This window comes from Perna viridis, chromosome 3 (assembly GCF_037379345.1).
Source record: "Perna viridis isolate PV_CMFRI_1.1 ecotype Kerala chromosome 3, ASM3737934v1, whole genome shotgun sequence".
Taxonomy (NCBI): domain Eukaryota; kingdom Metazoa; phylum Mollusca; class Bivalvia; order Mytilida; family Mytilidae; genus Perna; species Perna viridis.
Genome location: NC_142447.1, coordinates 9,644,734 through 9,665,788, shown reverse-complemented (window position 1 = coordinate 9,665,788; position 21,055 = coordinate 9,644,734). Strand labels below are relative to the sequence as shown.

The 21,055-nt window shown below is 32.7% G+C and overlaps 1 protein-coding gene across 5 annotated transcripts in view; it reads right to left on the bottom strand.

Moving 5' to 3' along the window:
• Positions 1 to 21,055, bottom strand: part of LOC148620945 (uncharacterized) — a 182,464-nt gene that overhangs the window by 131,913 nt on the left and 29,496 nt on the right. For all 5 annotated transcript variants that reach the window (XR_015921037.1, XM_088574867.1, XM_088574868.1 and 2 more), the window contains 20 exons: positions 19,933 to 20,035; positions 19,288 to 19,427; positions 18,751 to 18,886; positions 18,256 to 18,401; positions 16,043 to 16,126; positions 14,759 to 14,862; positions 13,565 to 13,632; positions 13,010 to 13,200; positions 12,090 to 12,201; positions 10,909 to 11,054; positions 9,365 to 9,527; positions 8,560 to 8,723; positions 7,691 to 7,832; positions 6,801 to 6,979; positions 5,742 to 5,862; positions 4,723 to 4,874; positions 4,002 to 4,126; positions 2,694 to 2,755; positions 1,897 to 2,069; positions 186 to 309 (listed from right to left, as the gene is read on the bottom strand). Coding sequence is in view for 4 of the 5 variants with exons in the window: in XM_088574867.1 (XP_088430993.1) it covers positions 186 to 309; positions 1,897 to 2,069; positions 2,694 to 2,755; positions 4,002 to 4,126; positions 4,723 to 4,874; positions 5,742 to 5,862; positions 6,801 to 6,979; positions 7,691 to 7,832; positions 8,560 to 8,723; positions 9,365 to 9,527; positions 10,909 to 11,054; positions 12,090 to 12,201; positions 13,010 to 13,200; positions 13,565 to 13,632; positions 14,759 to 14,862; positions 16,043 to 16,126; positions 18,256 to 18,401; positions 18,751 to 18,886; positions 19,288 to 19,427; positions 19,933 to 20,035 (2,635 nt within the window). In the remaining variant the exon portion in view is untranslated. The remainder of the gene's footprint in view (positions 1 to 185; positions 310 to 1,896; positions 2,070 to 2,693; positions 2,756 to 4,001; positions 4,127 to 4,722; positions 4,875 to 5,741; positions 5,863 to 6,800; positions 6,980 to 7,690; positions 7,833 to 8,559; positions 8,724 to 9,364; positions 9,528 to 10,908; positions 11,055 to 12,089; positions 12,202 to 13,009; positions 13,201 to 13,564; positions 13,633 to 14,758; positions 14,863 to 16,042; positions 16,127 to 18,255; positions 18,402 to 18,750; positions 18,887 to 19,287; positions 19,428 to 19,932; positions 20,036 to 21,055) is intronic.

The following is a 21,055-nucleotide window of genomic DNA, read 5'->3' as shown; positions in this document are numbered from 1 at the left end:
TATCCAGCAAAGATACCGTTTGCTTGTAACATGCCTACTCTGGATTTTCGCTGACAACAAATCCTGCTGTTGTTTACATACTTTTATTTCATAAGTTCCATCTTCTTTTAAATGTTTTCAATGTTGTCTTGTTGAAAAATAATACATAGCCATTCCCCACTGTGTAAGGTTCGTAACAAACTTACCTACAAAGGAGCTGTTGATCTATATTGGACTTATTGGCAAAACCATAGACAGCCATTCCACATTGTGTAAGGTTAGAGATTTCTGCTCTATAGGATACACAGTAGTCATCAGACACAAAGTCATCTGTAACAGTTCAACAAGAGGTCATTTGAATTCTAGGCCTGAGGATACTTTTGCATGCTCTACAAGCATTTTGTCTTTTCGAGACTCATCAATTTAAATAATCAATGTACATATAGTACCATCTTATTGTGTAAAACATTATTTTTTCTAACATTTACTCATGTCAGTAATTAACAATGTCATATCTGACAGACAGACTGAAACTTTGTGGGGATACAATTATGTTCAAATTCAATTGATCATACATGATGTATTTAGCACAGACTAGCCTATAGGTGCACCCTAGAAAATAGTAATTTGAGATAAGAAAGTAGTAAGGTTCATATTTGTGGCAAAAAACTGATTTAGCTAATATTGTCCATAAAAAATTGCCACAGACAAAAGTCAACGATATTTCAACGATGCATCAATACATTTTGACATACTGTGATAATACAATTGGTCATGGGGTACCAATTTTTGTGGTTTTCATGGGTTGGTCAAACCATGAAATTTGGTTCCCAACAAAAAGAAAATTTCCAATGATACGTATACTGAAAACATCAAAACCCGAAAATCAAGAATCCAGGAACTTGTGTTTATTACCTGATCCACAAAAATTGGTATCCACAAATTAAGTACTTATGCAGTTGATTTTTTTGTGTTTTATATAATAAAAAAAAAGACGAAACAACTAAAAAAAAACAAGGAATCAGAAATTTTTTAGAAAAGTTCACTAAATAGTAAGGAATTTGACAATGATCATAAAGTCATAAGATGGCCTTAAAAATCATGAGCCTTATGCCAAAATTGTAGGTAGGCAATTCTGTTAGCTCAGTGAAAAAATCCTAACCTTCCCCTAATTAACCCTAGCATTTGTTGACATTTATTAGTCAAGAAGCAATAATATACATATGTCAGCTGTGTACATTTAGGCAAATCAGAAACAAGTGCTTTGTGCTATATAGCTGCACTACAACAGGTGACAAAGGGAAACTAGGAGAACATAATCAAAGGATACTTACAAGAAAATAAACACACACAACCAAGAACATAAAATAACCAAACAAGCACAAGACTCAGACTCCATTAAAACTCTAAGTATGGACAAGGTGCACTAATAGGGTTATGGTTTGAACATCAGAAGATGGATATAGTTATCTTATATACAATTATATTTGGATCAAATTCCAACTTCTGAAATTGACATAACATGTATTCATCTCTGTCATAGTTGATTCATAAAGAGTCCCTACAGTAAATTTAGTTATAATAGTAATCAAGGGAACCGAGATTTGAGTGGAAATTGAAAGAATATTTTCCAAGGATAAAAACTTGACAAGGAAAATAGGCAAACACAACAAAGAACATAAAATAACCAAAATAATATGTACAAAGAAACAAAAGTAAATGAGCAAATCAACACTCCCCTAAGGCAGTCATACTGTTTTTATAATGATGCCTAGTTTATTTGTTTTACAGATGGACAAGGTGATTCCAATGTTTGTTCCACTCATGTGTAGGGTAAAATGAATTCAGAAAAAAATGTTTTATGTAGCACAAAAAATCTACAGTAAAACAGTCTACAAGTTTAAAAAAAATACTTACCATCATAAGCTTTAACTACAATGCTGTTCTCATCAACAATGCTCAATAATGTCAATTGTGAGTTTTGGTCCATCTTAGCATCAGAAATGATTTTCTGAGTTTCTGTTAGAATGTTTGATAAAGTAAGAACCATAGTATACTTTAATTCCAATACAATAATTACACTTCCTTGTCTGTAAAAAAAAATCATATACTGATGTACTAAAATTCTAGTGCCAAATACAGGTTGGAATAAGGCCATAATAAGGGTGAGGGGTTAAAAGGTAGTGATGGAACCAGGGGATGTCAACTGGTAAATGATACCCCTTTCATTCTGTAAAAAACAAATCATATATTGATATAAAACAGTTCTTATTTAAAGCCAAATAGAAGTTTGAATAAAGATTAGCAAAAGGTGAGGGATTTAAAGGATTAATCATAAACAAGAAAATGAATAAGACTTAAATTTAGCTATAATTCAATGTCTACTTCAGGAGTTGAAGTATCATAAAGTTAAAGTTTTAGTGAAAGTTTCACTGATACAATGGAAAGCTTTAATTCTCATAAACTGATAAATTGATAAATTATGGATTATCATGAAGTTCAGTGGAAACTTAACTAAAGAACAACAAAAGTCTAAAGAGCAATAGTCTACTCATCTTCAAAACAAGGGGATGTCAGGGGGAGATCTGTAAACAAATTTTATTTCAATTCCTTGATTACATTCATGACCTTATAAAAATATCTAAAACATTTATTTGAGTAGGACAAATTTGCAATTCAACAAATGTACCAGACCAAAATTGTTTGATTCTCACCTGACATCAACAACTTTCATGTATTCAATCATAGAAGAAAAATCAGTGGTTGCCATGGTCATCTGAAAGAGACGTTCAAAGAATGCATCATGTATAATCAAAAAGATTCCATAAATTCTCATACTGAATAATAAGTATACATTTTAATAACCTATAATGTACCTTTGGATTATCAATACTTAAGAAAAATTTCTTCAAAAAGATGAATAACTATAAAAACTGTGAGCAAGAGAATGCCTCCCCCTCCACCACTTGGTTCCAATTAGTCAAGTAGTGTCAGAGGAGAGATTTTTGAAAGAAATAACATTGAAAAAAGCCAAAAAAGGTCGAAAAAGGGCAATAACTCAAACATGGCATAACAGATCAAAATAAATATTTGACAACAGATAGATCTCATCATGCTGAACACTTTTACCCAAGTCAAATTTGACTCAACCTAACGGTTGTGAAGATATATGCTAAAAACTACTGTCTGACCCCTATGTTCTATTTTTATTTTTAGTAATGGCGGCCTTGTTTTTTGATGCACCAAAAATTCCCACATTATTCTATGCAAGATACCCCAAGGAACATTCATACCAAGTTTGGTTCTAATTGGTCAAGCAGTGTCAGAGGAGAAAAGTTTTGAAAAATTGTAAACAATGATGACAATGACAGACCGCAAGTGATGACAATAGCTCACATGAAGCTTGATACCCACTCTTCCTTTGAAATTCCATCAAAATACCTTAATTGGTTTAGGAGGAGTTGTGCTTACGAGGTTTTAACATGTAAAACCCTTAATATAGATTATCTCCCTTCAGAGTCCTCTCTGACAGTAATTACATTCCTTCTTGCACATTTACATATGATACCCAACCTTCCTATAACTTTTTATCAAAATCCCTAGAGTGGTTTAAGAGTAGTTGGGCTTACAAGAAATGTGGACAGATGGACAAATGGATAGACAGACGGACGCCCCGACAGGGTGATTCCTACATTTTTAGATTCCGAAACAATGTTTGCAGGGAGTATAATTAAAATCTGTCTTTGCGTAAGTTCCAAATTTAAAATGAGGATAACTCCCACAAAATTTATTCCATCATAAATGCCTTGTAATATGCAAAACTACATATCATGTTCTATCAACCTAGAAAGTTTCATCAAATTTGGTATAGTATTTTCTGAGTAGTTATGCTTACAAGAGTGGGGAAGACAAACAAAACAGTCAGACAGGGCAAAAATAAAGTCTCCACACAAAAGATTAAACATTTTAGAATGTTCTATACCTGAATTAACAGAAAAGGGGACATTAAACTTCAAACATACCTGTTTTATGAACTCTGATGTAAGATTCTGATATTCTGGACTACTTTCATCTGCATATTCTGAATCCCAGTCCATCATTAATTTAATTGTGATGTTGAATCTGTTGGATGATTTATCTGTCTCACCTGTAAATTTACTCAAGTCATAGTACAGCAAAACCTGTCTAAACTGAACCACTCTTGGAATGTTAAAAAACACGGTACACTAAGGGTACTAGGTTGAATTTCTAAACATGGCAATATAACACTACCAATCTGCATTCTTGTTATGTACTTAATGAAGTACAACAACATTACAGTATTAATTTTTTTTTAATTAGTTCTGGTTGAGTAATGACAAGTTTGTTACGTTTAGACAGGTGTTTGCTTTAAGCAGGTTATACATAGATTTTAACTTATATAAATGGACTTCTACAAGAGTATAGTTTTTTTTCAGGTATCTGTTTAGTAAGGTTTCACTGTAATTTGTGTCAGAGTAACTATGGCTTAAAAGTAAACTGAGTAACTGTATCTGTGGTTAAGTAATGTCTCTCTTGGATTCAATCTTTCATGAGCATCGTTTTTATAAACATGAAGTGTTATAGCAACCATCATGACCGAACTTGCAAATTTCTTGTGTAATCAACATTTTAAATTATGTGAATAGAGTGAAATTACTTGGCAAGTCGACAGACTGTCTAAACAGGCCCATGTCAACCAATAATTAAAGTCTCAATACATACCTGTACATTTTGAAATAATCACTTTTTTACGAGTCAATTTTTCTATCAAGTCAGTTTCCATCATAATGCTCTTCTCTATTTCATCATTATCACAGTTGATACCAGTAGGAACTTTTTTCTGGACACAGGGGATGTAGTGATTCTTTAAACTCCTGTAAAATGAAACAGGCTCTGGATATCACATACAGAATTATTTAGATAGATGTAAAATTGCATACATTTTACTAGCAAACATTCCTCCCGCAACAATTCTTCAATCTATCAAATACCATTTTATATCTATTTAAAACAATAAATAAGCTGAAATAAATTCAATAACAATGCATACAAAATGCTGAAAAGGCAAAGTAAAAAATTAAATTATACTGTCTACTAGGATTTTTTAAAACCAATTTCTTGTAACAAGAAATCTGATATATATTCATAAGAATGGATTGCCTTCGACATCCTATATTTGAAGGTGGTATGAAACATGAATAGCTTAAAATTGCTACTTACTGACAGATACCATCCTCTGCCTTTATTAGAGTATCACATGGAAGCTACTTACTGACAAATACCATCCTCTGCCTTCATTAAGAGTATCTCATGGAAGCTACTTACTGACAGATACGATATCCTGCCTTCATTAGAGTATCACATGGAAGCTACTTACTGACAGATACCATCCTCTGCCTTCATTACAGTATCTCATGGAAGCTACTTACTGACAAATACAATCCTCTGCCTTCATTAGAGTATCACATGGAAGCTAATTACTGACAGATACCATCCTTTGACTTCATTAGAGTATTACATGGAAGCTACTTACTGACGAATACCATCCTCTGCCTTCATTAGAGTATCACATGGAAGCTACTTACTGACAAATACAATCCTCTGCCTTCATCAGAGTATCACATGGAAGCTACTTACTGACAGATACCATCCTTTGACTTCATTAGAGTATCACATGGAAGCTACTTACTAACAGATACCATCCTCTGCCTTCATTAGAGTATCACATGGAAGCTACTTACTGACAGATACCATCCCCTGCCTTCATTAGAGTATCACTTATACATTCCATAGAAGACAAAATGAGTGCCTCCCCATCAACACAAATACTCTGTCCGAAGTCAGAATCACTTGTTGCTTCATCTACAAGTTAAACAAGGAAAGGTAGTAACAAGAATATTGAACTCATAATCTTAAATCAGGAAGACAGATATTAAATGATACTAACAAAATAAAACATAAACCAGAAAAATGAAAATAGCCATTATGTTCCTGACTTAAAATCTGACATAAACAACCATTTCTCTTTGAAATGGCTGTACTAACAGCCATTTCAAAGAGAAATGGTGATTTTATAGCTATCAAAATACCATAATTGTAACTAAAAAGTTTGTTGTTTTTTTTTCATTAAAGATATTTAGGCACAAACTTTATGTCAGTGATTTTCTTGCTCTTTTTATAAGAATCCATTACATACCTATGTTTTGGAGGAAATATTACTGTTTGGAATTAAAGATGAAGATATATACACTTCCTCGTTTGTCTACCCCGGACTCGACTTTTTATCAGCAACACGGCGGGTGTTTCTAAAAAAGCAGAGGACGCTTACCCTACCGGTGCACCTGGTCCATGCTCCCAGTTTTTAGTGTAGTCCAAGTTGGTCATTTGCTTTTGTAACTTTGTATGTATGATTTTAGTTACTTTATGTTCTTTGTTGTGTAAGTCTGTTTTGCATGTCTGGTCTTTGTCCCTGGATTGCATTCTTTTGATTACCGCTATATTCTTGGTTCCCTTGATTACTCTTTCAATACAAGAAGGTTTTGGGCATTTGAAACATTTCTTTTTTTCACAGAAATGGACTGTTTGTCCAGTAATAAAATTATCATACCAACACTATTTTTAGTCTCACAAAAAATCCATAGTTTATAATATTTTAAATTTCACAGATCTTTATAATTACTAATGACCCTTCCACACATCAAACAGCATGTACATGTAGCTAGATGATTATGTAAAATTTGGTGCTAGGATTCAAATAAAATATTTATTGATTATTTTTCACACTTTTAAAAACATTTTACCTATGCATTTTTTGACAACATTGGGTTCATTATAATTTTTATCCATGAACTGTGACCACTGTGCAGATCCAGCATTAATCATCCAGGCAGCATTTTTACCAAACTCCATCCAGTCACATGAGTTATTTCCCTTTGTCTGGTACTGTCTGTATAAACACTGAGCAGCCTCCTTATATATCCTGGAAGAAAATATAGTATGGTACAGCCCACACTGAAGCCCTGGTATCACTATCAAAGTTTTCTTTGACAAACTGTGGATAAAATTTCTGATATTGATAACAGAGCTTATGATATAGTAAGATCTACTAGACCCACACTTGATCAAATAAAGAAAGTTTTATTCCTTCGACTATTTTAGAATCCTTTTCTTTTCTTGTCTTCATTTAGATTTGTTCACAAAAAAAATAATCATTCTACATAACACATCGGTATTAACCTTAAAAAAATTCTTAAGTGGAAGACCTCCCTCAAAAAAGTTACTTGAAGCACAAGAATTGCCAATTTTTTGTTCGCAACATGTTCCGACAAAAATTTAAATAATTTATTACAATTTTAGGCTGAAAATTCAAAACAAGATGCTTATGCAGCTAAATCTCCCACTTTGACAAGGGCACATAAACAGGAGACTGTTGAATTTTTCATGAAATATTAGGAGGCTTTCACTGAAAGCAGTTGACTTAAGACCTATGCATTATATTTACAAAAAATTTTTGCAACTACAACTTCTACCAGCCTGCAAGTCATTTTTTCCTTTCATCCCAGTATTTTAGCTGGAAAAGAGGAACAGATCAACAGATTGACACCATGGTCACTTATATATACTTCCTTCTTTTCAAAAACAAAGGATTTGAAAAATACAACTATTCTATATTATTAAAATTTTTGCTGACCTGCAAGTCATGTTAGACAAGTCAAAATTTCCTTTCATCCCAGTGTTAATCTGAAACAATTCCATGAAGCACATTTGAAAGCTATTGTACATATTGGGATCGTATAGGTAGGTGGCACACTCATCTTCGTTGAACTTGTATGCTGAAATCAGATAGTATCACAATTAGGCTTCCATATCTTGGTTTAGTAAATTAAGTGTTAATTTGAATAACATTGCATGGTCTTGAAATGGTAAAAAGGATCCTTTCATTTCAATTACATGATGAAGGATCAAGGATTCAAAAAACAATACTACAAGGTTTTATTCAGAACCTTTAAAGCAACTTTTCAGCATATCATCAACTATTTTTTTAACTAAATGGGATATGTACCAAGACATCCAACACTCATATTGAGTCTTTCAGATGTAACTTTTAAAATTACAATATCTGTGACGCATAACTGCATATTGTTTTAGATTTCTGATGGAATCGATATAAATGAGAAAATAAGGTTAACAAGTGACAAAAGAGAATAAGTCATGAAAATTAAATACAAAAAAACTATAACAAACTTGATACCCCCACTCCCCCATTTGCTAACCTTTTGACCTCCAAATTGATCTGGATTAAAATCTTAAATAGGAGGTTCACAATGGGAATATGCAATGAAGATTCAGTGAAAGTTTCTTTAAATTCCATTCAGTGGTGAGAGAGAAGAAACAGATAAGAGAAGGTCAATGCTTTGCTACGTGAAACCTTCATTAAATTGCAGATAGCAGTGTAGGAGTAGTAACTGATAAGAGATAGGTACCCCTCTGCATAACAGAATAAGGAGAGATGGATAGAAAGAAGGAAGGACACCCTGATCACTATAATAACTAACTTACCATAACACTGTGACGCAGTAGCTTTTGGTCGAACTTTGAACATTCTGTTTGCATAGTTTACTAGGACTTGTTTGGTATCTTCAAAAGTACATCGTCCATAACTTTGAAGGAGTGGATTTTCCTGCGCTTTTTGATAAACACAAGCTGCAGACATCCAGTAAAACCTATTCAAATATCAAACTTTTCATTAGAAATCTAGAATATTGCCAAAGAAGCAAGACAGTGAATAAAATGATGTACATATGTATATATATCCTGTCTTGTCTTGATATGACATCCATTTTAAGTATGATTGAATATATATATTCCACCTTTTATTGATCTGACCAATCCACTTTAAGTATGATTGAATATATATATTCCGCCTTGTCTTGATCTGACCTATCCACTTTAAGTATGATTGAAGAAGTACATTCACTTTTGAAATGTAGCTGATGAACTCTAATTATAAATTCACTGCAAACCTACCCATGGGTAAACCTTTTAGTAATCTCAGTTTAAAACTTGAAGTTGAAAATTCAAACTTGTGGTAAAAAGTAAGCCAGCTTATTCTCATGGATACTTATTTACCCCATTTCATAATATAAATTCCACTAAGCAGCTATCAAATTTCATGACTAACACACGATCATGCTACAATGTTTTCCATTATAAAAGAACTTACTAGTTGCAACTAATTTTTTTGTGTTTTTTACCAAAGTGAGCTAGTTTACAGTAGTTGACTCGTGTCACATCAAGGTATACCGTTAGTACTAACAATTATTTTGATAATTAGAGCCATAAAAACAATATACACTGAACATACTTGCACTTCTCAGCTAATGATGCATTATCTTTTGTAGCAGTTGATATAGCATCATAGTGGCAATCAAAGTTCATTATATAGGACAACACATCAGGATGAAGACAAGGTTTCACTTGTGCAGTTACAGGCATCATTGTTGGCAAAACAAGGTCCTTTTCAGAAGCTATAATAGAAAGACCAGTTTGATTCCTTTAGGTAAGATATTACATATAGCATACATGTAAATGTGTTTTTTTAAGGATGTCTTGACTAGATGTATTCAAAACTATAAAAAAAACTGTGAGCAATGCTCACGACTTGAAACCCCTACATCCCCATTTGATAACATGCAACAGTTCGGAACAAAATCTAAAATAGGGATAATGGGAATAAGTAATAAAGATTCAGCAAATGTGTCTAAATTCCATTCAGTGGTGTAGGAGAAGTAAAAGATAAGAGATGGGTCCCCCACTGTATAATGAAAGGAAGAAAGGCCCTCTCACTATATACCCCTTCATAATAATAGCATTGCATTTACATTTATATTTGATAGATATATTGAAACCATGGAGAAAAATAACTCTACATCTAAGTCTAGAATATATATAAGCAGTTCTTATAGACTTATATAACTTAAAAGCAATGCCTTCATTAGCATCCTTTTCATTGCTTCATGTACTACTTAAAAACTAGATGCCCTAAAGAGCCTGAATAGCTCATATGGCTTAATAGGCAATATTCTATTTTTTTGCAAAAGTGGCCATGTTTTTTCATGGGTAAAAATTCCTAATGCTCAAACCTAAGGAACAATCATATCAATTTCCACTGAATTCAGTCTAGTTGTTTCTGAGGAGAAAATGTTTGAAAGTAATAACATTAAAAATAGCAATAAAAAACATCGAAAAAGGGAAAAAAGTTCCAACTTAGCTCAACTGATCAAAAATCCCCATATCAGACCTATGCAGAATACCCTAAGGAACATTCATACCACGTTTGGTTCTAATTGGTCAGGTAGTGTCAGAGAAGATTTTTGAGAGGGATAATACCAAAAATAGCACAAAAACATTGAAAAGGGGCAATATCTCCAACATGGCCTAACAGATTAACACGAAATCTGACCACAGATAGATCTCATCATGCTGAACACTTTTCCCTCACGTCAGAATTTTGCCAAACCTAACTATTTTGGAGATGTATGTGAAAAACTTCTGTCATACCCCTATGTTCTATTTTTAGTAATGGAGGTCTTGTCTTTCAACAGATCAAAAATCCCTACATCAGTTTTATGAAGAATACCCAAAGGAACATTAATACCAAATTTGGTTTTAATTGAGCAAGTAGTTTCTGAGGAGAAAAGTTTTGAAAATTGTTAAGGATAACAACAACGGACGATAATGATGACAGACGCCAAATGATGGCAATAGCTCACCTGTCCCTTCAGACCAAAAAGAAATTTTCTAAATTCAAAATCTAATATGAAAAATGCAAATCCAATTTTCAATTTCATATTTTTTCCTATTAATATAACAATTCTAAAGTAGGGCCACTATTATTTCTTTACAAACCGTAACATATGGTAGGATCAAAATTTCCAGCTTTAACTACAAATGACTTCATGGCATTAAAATGGTTAGATATGGTCCTTGTAACCTTGGCAACAGAGCATTGCTGGGCATGGAAAACAACACAGCCAACAACTTGCAGGAAGATTCTGAAAATAAGAAAAATTGAGGATATTACACAATGCCACTAAGCCATGGTGAATCCAAAAATATTGCTTCTATTAATATCGCAAATTTTGGCATGATATACACATGTTGTGAGGAGAAACTTCTCATCAGCAGCATTAAAACTACCCTGGTAAATACATAGGAAGATCTGAATCCAAAAGTAAATTGTATACAAGAAGTACTCAAAAAAAACATAATGAAATTGGGAACCAAATCCAACAAGAAAAAGTTCTACAAAGTTCAATACAAGGAATGAAGCCTCAGGAGCACTTTTGAATATTGAATAGTGAAGATTTCCTAAAATAATCAATGATATATTAGGTCAGACAAACCTCACTAGTACGGTACCATAGTCAAACCACAAATTCCTATCACAATCTAAAATTTATGTTGAAAATTTAGAAGCTGTACTAGAATCCACAAAGCCACAAATTAAGAACTCTATGCACAAATGAAGAAACCAACTAATAGTGCTTTCTATATACTTTGTTTCATTCTTATCATTTCTGTAAATTATTAAAACAACATTCATTTTTCAGAAAACGTAAGTTTGTAACCTCAAATGGATGAAATTGTTATGAAAACAAATTTGGCATGTGCCACCCACTGCCTGGGTTCATATCATGATGCCAATCACTCTTAAACTTTTTAAATAAATGTATGAGTAGAAGTTTTTCTGCCATTTCACAATTAAATAACTGAAGCTGATAGGTTACATCACAGATGTTGACTCTTAGTCATAGTATTTATAACTTAACAAAATTATATGGATAAGGAATGTTTACATTAAGATTAATATCTTAACTTGTGTGGCACTATGTATCAAATTTAGGTAAATACACACACTTCCAGTAAATCTTTGGTCAAAGCAATAAACAGAAAATGTATGCATTTTAAAGTTTTTAATTTTACTGCAGTAATTATCATACACTTTCTCCTTTAAAAAATATTGTTGCCTCTAATTTCAAATCAACTCTAAAAAAGATTACATATTTCCAAGCAACATTAAGACTTACTCGCATCGTGTTTGGTTATCTGGTACTTGGAAGAGTCTGGTCATGGCATTGTTACATTTATTTTGGACTATAGGTTTGACATAGCCAACTCGATCACATTCAGTCAGAACCTCTGCAATAACAATGATACCATTATACAACTGCAAATTGTTTGCACTCGTGTAAAAATCCATCAGATGGGGACTAAAGCATACTAACAACCCACACCCCTTCTTTTTGTGTTTTTAGTACCTTAATATGGACAAAGCATTTGCAACATCCTATACATGTAGAATGTAAGACCAGAATCATTAATGGCTAAAAAGTATTCAGACGGAAGTGATGAAATTTGTTGACAAGGAAGTAAACAATTGTGCTAGTGCTGAGGCGCTGTTTTGTCTTTTATTACGACATTGAGCTCACATAAGCATAAAGTCATATTACTGAAACAAATGTTATTGCATTTTTGAGGTACTCTATACATGATGCAATAATGATATTGGCAATACAATGAAAATCCAATTTCTGTATAGATAAAGCGTAGTTATTACAACCTCCTTTTATTTGCAATAAAAAAATTGCAATAATTGAAAGTTTTTTAGTAGAGTCAGGATTGGTCAGTTTCTTTTTTCTTGTTTTAATCCAATTTTTATAGTTTCAGTCTCTGTTTTCTTAGCTTAGTCTTTGTCTTTTCATTTTTCAATTTCCAAAATCACATCAACAATTTTTGCCTTTAAATTTATTTTATCTTAAAACAGTGTTTTTAATTTAACATACATATGGCTGTTTTCTGATCTAATGTTTGTCACAATAGCAAATGAACTGAAGCAGGTCTTTCATAACTCTCTTTGTACCAAAAGGGCAAAATAATCAACTTTTGTTAATTAGTCAAATACAGATTCTTCCTTCTGAAAGAAAGAAACTTCACTATATTTACTCACCAACTTTTTGATTCACTTTAATCTTTTTAGTATCAACAGTTTGTATCAGATCTAGAATAACCTCTGGATCTTTTTGTATGGCCTCAATTATTTCTACTGTCTTCTCTATCAGTTTTTCTGCCGTCCATTCATCAATATCTGGTAAAGTTTTCACCAAGATGATGATGAAATCAAATACAAGACTGCCTGGACTGAAACATAAAAAAAAAAGATGAATGGAAACAAATTGCATGTTCATTTCTATATTCATTCATTCATTATTTACCAGATGACAATAAAAAGCTGTATTACAGTATTTGACAAGCATATACTCATTTTTTTTTCTTGCTTGAAGTCCAATAACACTGCAATGGGAAAATAATGAAAAAATTGACCTAATTAAGGTAAAGAAAACATACACATTACAAAAAAGTTACTTATTTCATTCAAAGTGTTGAGATATCATACAACTGTTGTATGACACAGACACAGAATAAGTAAGTCATCAAAATACAGGTTATGTACACCATGGGAAGTGGAAATGACAAATCCATGTGAACTATAATGTAACCTCACCTGACATGTACCACTATGATATCTTCTACTTGGACTGAACTGTTTTTATAGTTATACAGTGCCAGGGTCTACAATATAATCAATGTAACTATATTATTTGTTTATCAGAGTACATGTATTTACTTTCCAAAGAGTCATAACTCAATGATTAGATCTTTTCTTATATAGCATGAATTTTCTATAATTTAAGAGCAAAATTTCTTAACATTATTTGATATTTGCATGTATAATTTATACATTTTAATGGTAGAGATATGGAATGTAAGATTTCCTGAGATACATTTTATGTCTTTTATATAATACTGTAAACATAGGTGAACAGAAAACAACAAACTTTTAATGCTATAAAATACAAATCATTTTTTGAATCTGCAAAAACTTGATACCTGCCAGTATATTTACTTGACAGGATCTCTGGAATGGATATCTGCAAGTATGTTCACTTGACAGGATCTGTGGAATGGATACCTGCCAGTGTGTTTCACTTGACAGGATCTGTGGGAATGGATACCTGCCAGTGCATTTCACTTGACAGGATCTGTGGAATGGATACCTGCCAGTATGTCCACCTGACAGGATCTGTGGAATGGTACCTGCCAGTATGTTCACCTGACAGGATCCGTGGAATGGATACCTGCCAGTACATTCACTTGACAGGATCTGTGGAATGGATACCTGCCAGTGTATTCACTTGACAGGATCTGTGGAATGGATACCTGCAAGTATGTTCACTTGACAGGATCTGTGGAATGGATACCTGCCAGTGTATTCACTTGACAGGATCTGTGGAATGGATACCTGCAAGTATGTTCACTTGACAGGATCTGTGGAATGGATACCTGCCAGTACATTCACTTCAGAGGATCTGTGAAAATTAATATCTTTACAGTTTACCAGGATTGTTTAGATAAAGTGATACAAATTAGTTTGGAATTCAAATGTGGATATTTTTGTGGGGCATAATGGTTTTACAATTTAGCTGGTACATTTTGCATTGGTGTAAATTTCAAAGCCAGATGCCTTTTAGACATAAACAACTAAAATAAGGAGATATTTGTATGTGATTTATCTTAGTGAATATTTCATTACTGCACTTGTAGCAAAAGTAACTCCCACATGAAAATTTTGACATTTACAAAATTGATAATTTTCTAATTGTGCATCAAGATCTATCTTATCCTTCATCAGATTTACCTGGTTTCTGAAGTTCTCTGTCAAATCTTTGTACTCTGTACTATTTTTTTCTTTATAAATAGGGTCCCAAGTCTGATTCACTTTCATGTTGGCTTCAAATTCACCTGATAATAAAACCAGAGAAAACCAATTGTTAGTGATGTACCAAATTTTGGGCTTTTCTTGTTTTTGTTTTATATTTTTGGTGGTAAAGTCTCTAGCAATGATATTGAATTCAAAACAAAAAGTGAGGTTAAAATTGAAGCTATGGAGGCCATACTATAATCCACATATTCAGAAATCCTTGAATAACAATTCAACAAACCACAGGAATATTAACCATATTAACCATAAAACATGTACCTTAACAGTACCTGTACCTTAACAGTACCTGCCTTTACAGTACCTGTACCTTAATAGTACCTGTACATTTACCATGATACAATGCAAGTCAATTTTTGGAACATCTCTTTATTCTGTGAAAACATTAAATCACTGATGTGTATTTCAATGATTTGACATTTTGATAGTTTAAAAGTCCTGATTGATGTTTTGCCCTTACTATAACAACTCAATAGTTACTGTCATTAAATTTTTTGATAATTGCATATACTTATTCAATCTTTTTTTAGTGATTTGAAAACTTCTCACCACCTTTATGATGAAAATCAAAATTGCAAGTTTTAAATATTGTAATTATGATATTTTGGAAACTGCATCTCTACTTCCATCTTTTTTGTAATTTTGGAACCATCTTTCCACCTCTGTATTTAAAATCATAATGCAAGTTTCAGATTTAGTGAATGTACCCAGGTCAGAGTATTCCAATAAATCAAAACATACCAGCAAGGTCTGAATTACAGTGTGGTATAAAAACATTAGTGGTGCACCGACCATTGCCAGGAACATCAAGTTACTGGTCTTTTGGGGAGCTTCGATTTCAAGATATCAAGACTGATTTGTTCATGACTTAAAAATACAAAGATTTTATCTTTATCCTTCCTCTTGTCTGACTGGATTATGTATCTTTCCGTTGACAGAAAATCTGTTCTATTTTTTTTCTGTTGTCTGTTGGCTGGGGGTGGTTAGGTCTCAAGTCAACATGTTGCTTTATTGATGATGATTCCACACATTTACAAAATATATAATAATATCCAAACAAGGTAATGAAGGATTCTGCAAATACAGTATTTAAGGGTCATCGTAATCAAACTCCCAAACACTGATCATTGACCGTCGGTCTATGTTGATACAAAGATCTTCGTTCTGGAAATTTTGATTGATTCCCAACTACAATAAACATACCATCAACAATAACTACAGTAGCTGTAGTAGTAGCAGCTTCTGTTGTTGTAGTCATTTCCTCAGTGGTCTGTTCCTGCGTGTGACCTGTAAAATATAACTCCAGTTATATTCAATGCTATTTCAAACACGAATAAAGTGTTTACACACTAAATATGCATATTCACAAAGTTGGACAATATCTCAAGAGATGATTATGAAAGACTCTATTTTCTATGTTATTCTTCTCCAAAATTCAGTTTTAAGTGTACAGATCAGATAGTCTACAACAAAGGGCTGATTAGATATTAAGCCTAAAAATTCAGCCTGATCATATACACTGTAAACATATTTATTTTTTGCTAATCCTGTCAAGTGAACAAATTTACAGGTATCAACTTCATAGTTTTAAAACAAAAGGATCCAAGGAGCCTGAATAGCTCACCTGAAATGTACTAGGTGAGCTAAAAAAGGAATCAGTTCATATTGTTGCAAATCAATTTTTGGATAATTTTTTAACATGCTTATCTACAAAGGTGCCCAATGGGACTCTAGTAGTTTTGTACTCAAAATTCAATTTTGTCACAAAAAACAAATTTGTATACAAATTAGTTTACAGTATCCTTTGGATATGCAAATGAATTCTCTCATCACTTTTTTGTAAGAAGGTTTCTCATTGGATATAATAACAGGGGGTCTCGCAGACACAGGTTTCCAATTACTTCGAGCAAAGCAGGACGGTTAAGGCCGTTCTAAGTGAAATTTTAAAAAATCTTTGAAGTCGCATTCTACAGTAAAACTGTTTTGAAATGACTAAAATTGCTTTCATATATTTTCTATGAGATTTGATTGATAAAACAGGTTTTAAAATATGTAATTTTTCTACTTTTGATTTATTTGGATTTTCCCTAGTGAATCATTTCCTGACATCTTTCAACACAACTATAAAATGCTTTTGCCCGAACTGTAAATCACAATCAAATTTGTTAAAATTTGACAGGATAATTTGTATTAATGTATTTGTCCCAAATTTTGCTGGAAAAAGAAATGAATCATCAGATTAGCCATTATAAATATGTTGTGCAGTGAAATTTGTTAATCTGTAAAGGTCAGTGAAAGATTATTTTGTTCCACTATCCCTCCCAGTTTTTTGCCACATACAGATAGATTCCTTATTGCATCATGAAAAACCGACATAGTAGTTTCCCTTTTGTTTACAAACACTCAAATGATCTACACTGATCTTTAGATTCAAGATTAAGTGACACAGTGGGTTATATGATTATGATATCCAATAATTCTTTCACTTATATGCTTTATTAAAACCATGCACATTCGTACCTTATCCACTGTACTGCAGTGAATGCTTTAAGTTTGTAATACACGTGTACATGATGCTGCACATTTTAAATTCATTTGCATATCCAAAGGATTCTGTTAACTAATTTGCATACAAAATTGACTTTTGCGACACAAAATTGAATTTTGTCTTACAGGATTGACTTTTGCCTCACAAAATTGAATTTTATCTCACATTCAATTTTGTGACACACTTTCATGATACAAAACTGAATTTTGTCTCACGAAATTGAAGTATCATAAAACGAGTCTGTGTAACATAATGTATGACAAAAATAATTTAGTTGTGACGGAATACAATTTTGTGTACTGTGTACACAAAATTGATTTCCAAAAAGATCAAGTCCCATTCGTCACCCGGTATTATCTGTCAACCTCAAAACAGGCAAAAATAAATATGCTTACAGGTAATTAACTATGGTAGTGGGTTGATCAGATAGTTGATGGAATTTATGGGTCAGATCACAAGATATTATGACAGTAAGTTGATGGGAATTAGGGATCAGTCTGATCAGATCACAAGATAGTATGACAGTAAGTTGATGGGAATTTGGGGTCAGACTGATCAGATCACAAGACTGTATGACAATAAGTTGATGGGATTTGGGGTCAGGCTGATCAGATCACAAGATAATATGACAGTAAGTTGATGGGATTTTGGGGTCAGGCTGATCAGATCACAAGATAGTATGACAGTAAGTTGATGGGATTTTGGGGTCAGGCTGATCAGATCACAAGATAGTATGACAGTAAGTTGATGGGATTCTGGGGTCAGGCTGATCAGATCACAAGATAGTATGACAGTAAGTTGATGGGACTTTGGGGTCAGGCTGATCAGATCACAAGATAGTATGATAGTAAGTTTATCAGTTACTTACAATCTATAATACTGGGCTGATTAGAGACACTAGTTATGTTGGACTGGTACATGGCCATTACATTATAGATATTATCAATGGTACATGTAGTTTTCAATACTGCTTTCATCTGCTGTTCCATGCAGACAACCAGATTGTTGGCTTTCCTTTTAAAAGAAATAAAGACAATTCAACAATTTCTATATTTATTTACTACTTAGGTTTAAGAACAGGTCGATTTAAACATTTGATTTGCATACAGTCAATAATCGCATTATGTGTATAACTTTCCTATTAACAAATATCTGTTACTCACAAGACTTAATTTTTGCCTAGAATTCAGAGTTAATACTGATTAAATGAAAGAAAGTGATACACATTTTAAAAAATATATTTTCAGGCTTATTAGTAACCACTTGTTCTCAATGTTAATCAAACATTGTAAGGAACCTGAAGAATTTTATATCATCTTTACTTTTTTTTTGTTACAAGTGTAACTGTGAAGGTGATACTAACATGCATTTTTCTGCAGTTCCAGCCATTACAAACTCCCTCAGGTCATTTGGACAGTACATGTTAACCATAATGTCTGCAGCATCAGGGTCTGAACACAATGAGGTCTTAGCTGTAGCATCAATCCAGTCTATACCAACTGTAACATGTGATATTTTATTTATGAATATCTTTTTCAAATGCTTATTTATTCAAATTCTTATCAATATAACTAAAAACATGGTAAACTATCAGAAAAAGATATATACAATTAATCATATATCCCCTACAGCTCATGAAATGTTAAATGCACGTTAAACATCTAAGTTCCATAACTCTTGTAAAATTTGTCCAAGTGACACGGTCATGATCATATAGCACTATACCACACCACAAATCTTCTGGGTAATCTGATAGCTAGTCTTAGAGGAGTTACATTCACAAAGTACCAATGGAAGACTAATGAACTGATATAATCAATTAATATGTCTCCTTGTTGTATTGCAAGCAAGTGATGAATACCAAAATTACTAGCAAGCAAATCGTCAATTCTACACTTACCACTGCACGAGTTAGGGGGAGGTTGTCCAATCACTTTGTTCCACTCATTATAGCTGTTACTGATGGTACTATACAGTTCAGTACTGTTACAGGAACTACCCACATGGTAAAAGTAGCATTTTAGGACATCAGAAAAGTCGCTGAAATAATGATAGGTGTCACTTCTGATTATACCTATTAAGAACTTAAAACAAAAGTAATGGGGCAATAGGCTATGAATATGGCCCAAAAATATCAAAGTTGTTGTGATAACATAAAAATTGTTCAAAACATATTAAAATATAAATATATTTGAAAATAAATGTTTTATGGCTCAAGATCATTGTCAAGACATCATGTAACAAAAACTGCTGACTTCAATTCCACATCCAGGAAACATCTTTACATTTTCCCATATTATAAACTACAATGTATGTAATAGTGAATGTACTTTTTTTATTTAGTTGTTTCATGGGTGTGAACACTATTTCTTTGGTAGACATATGGCCAGAAAGTGACCACAAAGTACAAAATGAACATTATACATTTTGTAATACCATTTGAAGAATGATCAGGTTCTTTAAATTGTACAGAATTATGCTGGTCCAATGTTTACACATTACAGCAGTCAAGAAAGACATTTATGTCAATTACCGAGTCCCCTACCTGCAACTTCCTGACTGGATCAGTTTGTTTGTCTGGTCTTCACAAACGATAGCTATATAATATGTCACAGCCTCTATATCAGAACATGATGAACTGGGAAGGCCTAAAAATTGGCATAACAGTATTATTATCAATCATGCATAGGTGTTTTTAAGTCTCCTGTTTTTGGCAGGAAACTCCCAAAGTTTAAATAAAGAAATCAACAATGCCTGTGTTAAAGCAAGAAATTTAGCTGCATTTAGAAATTTCTTTCGTCTTATTTGAATTTTTGGCATAAAAACAAATTGATCTTGGACCTGTGATAAAGACCATTAATTGACTATCATTGTAATATAGAGAAAGATTGCATGTCATCTTTCTGGGGAGAGGATGTCATGAGAAATTGCTGCAGTGAAATTGGATTAAGTTCAAAGAAGGTCAATTGTGAATTGCTGAACATAAAGCATGCCGTTAAAACAAAACCTAAGTTAATCTCCTGCTTTCAAGAAAATTTTCAGAATTTTTTTTATAATTTTCAAAGGTTATTTAGATATGAACATATCATTCTGTTACCAGACTTTACATGATGTCTATAAAAAACATGCTGCTGCACATGTTGATGTGACTGCATGCTAGCTATACCCTCAATCATAAAGAAAGTTTATATTGAATAGCAACCAAAGTACTGTATAATAATAATTTACTGTTATCAAAAAGATATGTCTCAACACAGTTAATCGAAAGTTTTATATATATTAAATTAATCATATCATTTGACATCACCAAAGTGGTCAGATTCCTCAGGTATAGTTTATTGTTTGCATATATGATAAAATTTCAATAGTCAATAGACCATGAGTGTGGGACATGTGCATAAAAGAGATACAGAACTGTGAAGTAGTGATACTAATGATGCAATTGACCTAGTACATGTTTAACTAACCTTATAAAAAAACTTAACATTAAAATCTAAACAAGAAATTTCAATGTCAACAGAACCTCACTGCAGGGGCATATGCATGAAACAGATACAGAATTGTGATATAGTGGTGCAAATGCAGCTGCATACTTAATATGATTGACCTAATACAAGTGGTCCATATAAAACTGAATTAATCAGAAAACTTAACAGTGAACTCTAAAT